The sequence below is a fragment of the Rhinichthys klamathensis genome, unplaced genomic scaffold (assembly GCF_029890125.1).
Source record: "Rhinichthys klamathensis goyatoka isolate OS25496 unplaced genomic scaffold, OSU_Roscu_1.1 h1tg000377l_1, whole genome shotgun sequence".
Classification (NCBI taxonomy): domain Eukaryota; kingdom Metazoa; phylum Chordata; class Actinopteri; order Cypriniformes; family Leuciscidae; genus Rhinichthys; species Rhinichthys klamathensis.
The window spans coordinates 52,501-61,811 of record NW_026606884.1 but is presented as its reverse complement, the minus strand read 5'-3'; the positions used below and the strand labels follow the sequence as shown (position 1 = coordinate 61,811).

At 50.9% G+C, this 9,311-nt stretch overlaps 2 protein-coding genes across 5 annotated transcripts in view; both read right to left on the bottom strand.

Moving 5' to 3' along the window:
* Positions 1–1,687, bottom strand: hmx3b (H6 family homeobox 3b). The gene is made up of 2 exons (XM_056233772.1): positions 1,390–1,687; positions 1–528 (listed from the first exon to the last, which is right to left on the bottom strand). Exons 1-2 carry the CDS (start codon positions 1,538–1,540, stop codon positions 59–61), a joined length of 621 nt encoding a protein of 206 aa, XP_056089747.1. The 5' UTR covers positions 1,541–1,687; the 3' UTR covers positions 1–58.
* Positions 1,688–2,845: 1,158 nt separating this feature from the next.
* The window catches only part of acadsb (acyl-CoA dehydrogenase short/branched chain), a 21,656-nt gene continuing 15,190 nt past the window's right edge, over positions 2,846–9,311 (bottom strand). For 2 of the 4 annotated variants that reach the window (XM_056233775.1, XM_056233777.1), the window contains 5 exons: positions 9,265–9,311; positions 9,104–9,222; positions 4,027–4,164; positions 3,045–3,144; positions 2,846–2,981 (listed from right to left, as the gene is read on the bottom strand). The exon at positions 9,265–9,311 is cut by the window's right edge and continues 80 nt beyond it. In XM_056233775.1, coding sequence (XP_056089750.1) covers positions 2,905–2,981; positions 3,045–3,144; positions 4,027–4,164; positions 9,104–9,222; positions 9,265–9,311 — 481 coding nt within the window. In that variant the 3' untranslated portion in view covers positions 2,846–2,904. Of the gene's footprint in view, positions 2,982–3,044; positions 3,145–4,026; positions 4,165–9,103; positions 9,223–9,262 lie in introns of those variants that run through there. The other 2 variants (XM_056233776.1, XR_008803795.1) reach the window with 2 other exon arrangements.

The following is a 9,311-nucleotide window of genomic DNA, read 5'->3' as shown; positions in this document are numbered from 1 at the left end:
TCTCTCCCACAGGTAAGTTAGTGTTGGTCACTTGTTCCAGGTTGAGTCTCTCCGGTCCTCACACGGGTCTGATCAGGGAATGCGGGTAATAAAGCGCGTGCGTGAAGGCTAGCCCCGCGGCCCGCGCGTTCTCCGCGTGCTCGTGGTAGAGTATGGGCACGCGCACGATCCTCTGCGCGTGCCCGAGGCTAGCGGCCTCCAGTTCTGCCGCGATCTGGCGCTTCCACTTGTTCCGGCGGTTCTGGAACCAGATCTTGACCTGCGTCTCCGTCAGGCGCAGTCCCGCGGCCAGGCCCGCGCGCTCCCCGCTGCTCAGGTAGCGCTTGCGGTCGAAGGTGGACTCCAGCTGGAACACCTGCGCGCGGGAGAACACGGTGCGCGTCTTCTTCTTCCGGCACAGGCTCTTCTGTCCCTCAGGCTTCTGCTCATCCGGGTCACTTTCCTCCAGGAGACCTTCATCCTCCTCCTCCTCCTCCTCCTCATCTCTGGGACCCGCGTGTGTGTTCAGCGTCGAGTTGCTCCTGACATCTTACACACACACACACACACAAATATAAAGTAAAATAAAGCACATTACAGGGACTTTGAACAGTTTAACGTCCGTCTGAACGTTTTCATAATAACCAGAATAAAGTGTGATTCTTTACGGTGTTCAAACCCCCTTTGTAATTGTTACATTTTCTTAAGTAACTGTGATTTAATTGCACTTTTGTCTCAGTAACTAACTATTTTGTAATTAAATTACAGACCTCCAGGTATTAGTATAACACTGCGCCTGATCACATGATCTGGATCCATTTATATTCTAAAATACTTGTAATTAGATTACATTTTAAAATACTTTTCTATTATATGATTACATGTTATTCTCACAATGACAAAAAATCATATGTTCATTGATTATATTTGTTTATATTTTAAATATTCCTTAAAAAGTCCACACACACACACACACACACTCTCTCTCTCACACAATCACTCACTCACTCACTCTCTCACACACACTCTCTCTCTCACACACACACTCTCTCTCTCACACACACTCTCTCACTCTCTCTCACACACACTCTCTCTCTCTCACACACACACTCTCTCTCTCACACACACTCACTCTCACACACTCTCACACACACTCTCTCACACACACACTCTCTCTCACACACACACACTCACACACACTCTCTCACACTCTCTCTCACACACACACACACACACACACTCTCACTCTCTCTCACACACACTCTCTCTCTCTCTCACACACTCTCTCTCTCACACACACACTCTCTCTCTCACACACACACACTCTCTCTCTCTCTCTCTCTCTCTCTCTCTCTCTCTCTCTCTCTCTCTCTCTCTCTCTCTCTCTCACACACACACACACACACACACCTGTGTTCGGGCAGCACCAGGGCCCGATCCTGAAGCTGAGCTCCGGGACTCTGGAGAAGCAGAGACTGTGAGCTCTGGGTTTGTCCGGTTTGTTCAGCAGGTTCTGGATAGAAAACGGAGAATCTTTGACTTCTTGAGTTTTTTCCTCCATCGGTGAAACTGAGATTCACTGATGATGAAGAAGAAGAAGAAGATGATGAAGAAGAAGAAGAAAGTTCCTCCAGTCCGCAGCACTGACACTCATGCGGAGAAATGACCCGATTCAAGAGCGGGCTGGAGATAAATGATGGAAATCGAGAGAGAGAGAGAGAGAGAGAGAGAGAGAGAGAGAGAGAGAGAGAGAGAGAGAGAGAGAGAGAGAGAGAGAGAGAGAAGAGAGCGAGAGAAGAGGAAGAGAGAGAGAGAGAGAGAGAGAGAGAGAGAGAGAGAGAGAAGAGAGCGAGAGAAGAGGAAGAGAGAGAGAGAGAGAGAGAGAGGAAGAGAGAGAGAGAGAGAGAGAGAGAGAGAGAGAGAGAGAGAAGAGAGCGAGAGAGAGAGAGAGAGAGAGAGAGAGAGAGAGGTGCGCGCGTTTGTTTGTGTGTGTGTGTGTGCGCGCGCGCGTCTTTCATAACTCATCTGGATTTCTTCCTAACAAAATTTTAGAAAGCTTAATTTATATTTGTATTATTAGTACTGGGGATGGATGTCAAGCAGTCTTAATAATATTATAATATTAAAATAAAACTAACATTAAAGGAAAAAAAATAAAACGCAGAATTTAAAGTGTAACGTGCATAAACGTAAATCCTTAGTTTTGATCAACATACTGTATAATGATAAAAAACCGACTCTTGCACTGACTTAAAATATCGATGAAATCTGCTGAACACGTCTGTGTGTGTGTGTGTGTGTGTGTGAGTGTGTGTGAGTAACTCTTCTCCTTTCAGCGGTCTGTGGGTCTGACACCAGGAAAACACGCTTTCTTGACGGAGTCTGGGGAAAATAGACCCTGAAGCACTATTTTATGAAAATAAGACTTATTGCTGTTGTTTATAATATTTTATCCGCACAAATTGATGTATTGGCTGTTTTCATGGACGCGTGCCTGTTTGAGCGCGTGCACGGCCCCCAGCGGCCAGACGGCGCATGCGCAGAAACACTGAGGGATCAGACCAGTCCTGCACTGCCCCCTGCTGTCCAACACAACACATCAGACCAAACACAGGTGTGTGTTCATGTTTATTCATCTCAGGATCAGTGACAAACACACAGACACGACCGATGAACAGCTGTCAATCATCAATAAGGCACCAGCTCGATCAATAACTGTAACAGGCGTATGAGACAGTTTTATCTTAAAGTGATTCATCTCAGAAACTCATATGGAGAAAAATAAATAACTACAGAAGCAAGAAATGATGTTTCGAGAGGGTTTCACACACAACAAACTAAACTTCCTCAACTAAACACCAGAATGTTTTAGTACGTAAAGACTTGAACTACAGCTTATATATTATGGATATCCTGCTGTCCGTGTCAGCCGCCGAACTCCTTGTCGATGATCTTGGCCATGGTGCTCAGCTGGATGTTGGTGGTTCCCTCATAGATGCTCCCTGCAGGGAAAGGGCCGTCAGTGTAAGCACTCGATCGGGAGAGCCGGCGTCGGCTTCACTCACCTATCTTACAGTCGCGGTAGTATTTCTCGACGGGATAGTCTTTGGTGAATCCCACTCCTCCCATCCACTCGATGCATTTTGAGGTGGTCAGAGCCGCAACCTGCAAACACACACACACACACACTAATGTCAGAGCAGCACAGACTCACTCAGACACACACACACACACACACACTAATGTCAGAGCAGCACAGACTCACTCAGACACACACACACACACTAATGTCAGAGCAGCACAGACTCAGACACACACACACACACACACACACACACACACACACACACACTAATGTCAGAGCAGCACAGACTCAGACACACACACACACACCACACTAATGTCAGAGCAGCACAGACTCAGACACACACACACACACACACCACACTAATGTCAGAGCAGCACAGACTCAGACACACACACACACACACACCACACTAATGTCAGAGCAGCACAGACTCAGACACACACACACACACATTCAGACACAGACTCAGACTGACACACACACGGACACTGACTCGGACACACACTCGGGGACACACACACACACTCGGGGACACACACACACTCGGGGACACACACACACTCGGGGACACACACACACACACACACTCGGGGACACACACACACTCGGGGACACACACACACTCGGGGACACACACACACACACACGGGGACACACACACACACACACTCGGACACACACACACACACACACACACACTCGGGGACACACACACACACACACACACACTCGGGGACACACACACACTCGGGGACACACACACACACACTCGGGGACACACACACACACACACACACACACTCGGGGACACACACACACACTCGGGGACACACACACACAATCGGACACACACACACACACACACTCGGACGGACACACACACTCGGACGGACACACACACTCGGACGGACACACACACTCGGACGGGGACACACACTCGGACACACACTCTCACTGACCTCTGCACTGAAGTATTTGGCCATGCAGGCCTCTTTGATGAAGGGTCTTCCGGCCTCCTTCAGTCTCGCCGCGTTGTAGGTCAGCAGTCGAGCGGCTTCGAGCTGCGTGGCCACATGAGCGATCTGATGCTGCAGACCCTGCCACACAACACAACACAACATTACACACACACACACACACACACACACACACACACACACACACACACACACAAGCTGCGTGGCCACATGAGCGATCTGATGCTGCAGACCCTGCCACCCAACACAACACAACATTACACACACACACAAGCTGCGTGGCCACATGAGCGATCTGATGCTGCAGACCCTGCCACACAACACAACACAACATTACACACACACACACACACACAAGCTGCGTGGCCACATGAGCGATCTGATGCTGCAGACCCTGCCACACAACACAACACAACATTACACACACACACACACACACACACAAGCTGCGTGGCCACATGAGCGATCTGATGCTGCAGACCCTGCCACACAACACAACACAACATTACACACACACACAAGCTGCGTGGCCACATGAGCGATCTGATGCTGCAGACCCTGCCACACAACACAACACAACATTACACACACACACACACACACAAGCTGCGTGGCCACATGAGCGATCTGATGCTGCAGACCCTGCCACACAACACAACACAACATTACACACACACACACACACACACACAAGCTGCGTGGCCACATGAGCGATCTGATGCTGCAGACCCTGCCACACAACACAACACAACATTACACACACACACACACACAAGCTGCGTGGCCACATGAGCGATCTGATGCTGCAGACCCTGCCACACAACACAACACAACATTACACACACACACACACACAAGCTGCGTGGCCACATGAGCGATCTGATGCTGCAGACCCTGCCACACAACACAACACAACATTACACACACACACACACACACAAGCTGCGTGGCCACATGAGCGATCTGATGCTGCAGACCCTGCCACACAACACAACACAACATTACACACACACACACACACACACACACAAGCTGCGTGGCCACATGAGCGATCTGATGCTGCAGACCCTGCCACACAACACAACACAACATTACACACACACACACACACACACACACAAGCTGCGTGGCCACATGAGCGATCTGATGCTGCAGACCCTGCCACACAACACAACACAACATTACACACACACACACACACAAGCTGCGTGGCCACATGAGCGATCTGATGCTGCAGACCCTGCCACACAACACAACACAACATTACACACACACACACACACAAGCTGCGTGGCCACATGAGCGATCTGATGCTGCAGACCCTGCCACACAACACAACACAACATTACACACACACACACACACACAAGCTGCGTGGCCACATGAGCGATCTGATGCTGCAGACCCTGCCACACAACACAACACAACATTACACACACACACACACACACACACACAAGCTGCGTGGCCACATGAGCGATCTGATGCTGCAGACCCTGCCACACAACACAACACAACATTACACACACACACACACACACACAAGCTGCGTGGCCACATGAGCGATCTGATGCTGCAGACCCTGCCACACAACACAACACAACATTACACACACACACACACACACAAGCTGCGTGGCCACATGAGCGATCTGATGCTGCAGACCCTGCCACACAACACAACACAACATTACACACACACACACACAAGCTGCGTGGCCACATGAGCGATCTGATGCTGCAGACCCTGCCACACAACACAACACAACATTACACACACACACACACACACAAGCTGCGTGGCCACATGAGCGATCTGATGCTGCAGACCCTGCCACACAACACAACACAACATTACACACACACACACACACACAAGCTGCGTGGCCACATGAGCGATCTGATGCTGCAGACCCTGCCACACAACACAACACAACATTACACACACACACACACACACACACAAGCTCCGTGGCCACATGAGCGATCTGATGCTGCAGACCCTGCCACACAACACAACACAACATTACACACACACACACACACACACACAAGCTCCGTGGCCACATGAGCGATCTGATGCTGCAGACCCTGCCACACAACACAACACAACATTACACACACACACACACACACACACAAGCTCCGTGGCCACATGAGCGATCTGATGCTGCAGACCCTGCCACACAACACAACACAACATTACACACACACACACACACACAAGCTGCGTGGCCACATGAGCGATCTGATGCTGCAGACCCTGCCACACAACACAACACAACATTACACACACACACACACACACACAAGCTGCGTGGCCACATGAGCGATCTGATGCTGCAGACCCTGCCACACAACACAACACAACATTACACACACACACACACACACACAAGCTGCGTGGCCACATGAGCGATCTGATGCTGCAGACCCTGCCACACAACACAACACAACATTACACACACACACACACACACACAAGCTGCGTGGCCACATGAGCGATCTGATGCTGCAGACCCTGCCACACAACACAACACAACATTACACACACACACACACACACACACAAGCTGCGTGGCCACATGAGCGATCTGATGCTGCAGACCCTGCCACACAACACAACACAACATTACACACACACACACACACACAAGCTGCGTGGCCACATGAGCGATCTGATGCTGCAGACCCTGCCACACAACACAACACAACATTACACACACACACACACACACACAAGCTGCGTGGCCACATGAGCGATCTGATGCTGCAGACCCTGCCACACAACACAACACAACATTACACACACACACACACACACACACAAGCTCCGTGGCCACATGAGCGATCTGATGCTGCAGACCCTGCCACACAACACAACACAACATTACACACACACACACACACACACAAGCTGCGTGGCCACATGAGCGATCTGATGCTGCAGACCCTGCCACACAACACAACACAACATTACACACACACACACACACACAAGCTGCGTGGCCACATGAGCGATCTGATGCTGCAGACCCTGCCACACAAAACAACATTACACACACACACACACACAAGCTGCGTGGCCACATGAGCGATCTGATGCTGCAGACCCTGCCACACAACACAACACAACATTACACACACACACACACACACACACACACACAAGCTCCGTGGCCACATGAGCGATCTGATGCTGCAGACCCTGCCACACAACACAACACAACATTACACACACACACACACACACAAGCTCCGTGGCCACATGAGCGATCTGATGCTGCAGACCCTGCCACACAACACAACATTACACACACACACACACACACACACACAAGCTGCGTGGCCACATGAGCGATCTGATGCTGTAGACCCTGCCACACAACACAACATTACACACACACACACACACACACACACACACACACACAAGCTGCGTGGCCACATGAGCGATCTGATGCTGCAGACCCTGCCACCCAACACAACATTACACACACACACACACACACACAAGCTGCGTGGCCACATGAGCGATCTGATGCTACAGACCCTGCCACACAACACAACACAACATTACACACACACACACACACACACACACACAAGCTCCGTGGCCACATGAGCGATCTGATGCTGTAGACCCTGCCACACAACACAACATTACACACACACACACACACACACAAGCTGCGTGGCCACATGAGCGATCTGATGCTGTAGACCCTGCCACACAACACAACATTACACACACACACACACACACACAAGCTGCGTGGCCACATGAGCGATCTGATGCTACAGACCCTGCCACACAACACAACATTACACACACACACACACACACACACACACAAGCTCCGTGGCCACATGAGCGATCTGATGCTGCAGACCCTGCCACACAACACAACATTACACACACACACACACACACACACACACACACACAAGCTGCGTGGCCACATGAGCGATCTGATGCTGCAGACCCAGCCACCCAACACAACATTACACACACACACACACACACACAAGCTGCGTGGCCACATGAGCGATCTGATGCTGCAGACCCTGCCACCCAACACAACATTACACACACACACACACACACAAGCTGCGTGGCCACATGAGCGATCTGATGCTGTAGACCCTGCCACCCAACACAACATTACACACACACACACACACACACACACACACACACACACAAGCTGCGTGGCCACATGAGCGATCTGATGCTGCAGACCCTGCCACCCAACACAACATTACACACACACACACACACACACACACAAGCTGCGTGGCCACATGAACGATCTGATGCTGCAGACCCTGCCACCCAACACAACATTACACACACACACACACACACACACACACACACACACACACACACACAAGCTGCGTGGCCACATGAGCGATCTGATGCTGCAGACCCAGCCACCCAACACAACATTACACACACACACACACACACACAAGCTGCGTGGCCACATGAGCGATCTGATGCTGCAGACCCTGCCACCCAACACAACATTACACACACACACACACACACAAGCTGCGTGGCCACATGAGCGATCTGATGCTGTAGACCCTGCCACCCAACACAACATTACACACACACACACACACACACACACACACACAAGCTGCGTGGCCACATGAGCGATCTGATGCTGCAGACCCTGCCACCCAACACAACATTACACACACACACACACACACACACACAAGCTGCGTGGCCACATGAACGATCTGATGCTGCAGACCCTGCCACCCAACACAACATTACACACACACACACACACACACACACACACACACACAAGCTGCGTGGCCACATGAGCGATCTGATGCTGCAGACCCTGCCACACAACACAACATTACACACACACACACACACACACACACACAGACACACACACACACACACACACACAGACACACACACACACACACACACACAAGCTGCGTGGCCACATGAGCGATCTGATGCTGCAGACCCTGCCACACAACACATTACACACACACACACACACACGTGATGGCATGTGAAGTACCTGGAAGTCAAAGACGCGTTTGCCGAACTGAACCCTCTGCCTGGTGTAGGGAACCGCGTGATCGAAGCAGCCCTGAGCCAGACCCAGCATCTGAAACACATGAGACCCGTGAGACCGGCCTTCATCCTCACACACACACACACACACACACACACACACACACACACACACACACACACACACACACTCACACACCTGTGCTGCGATC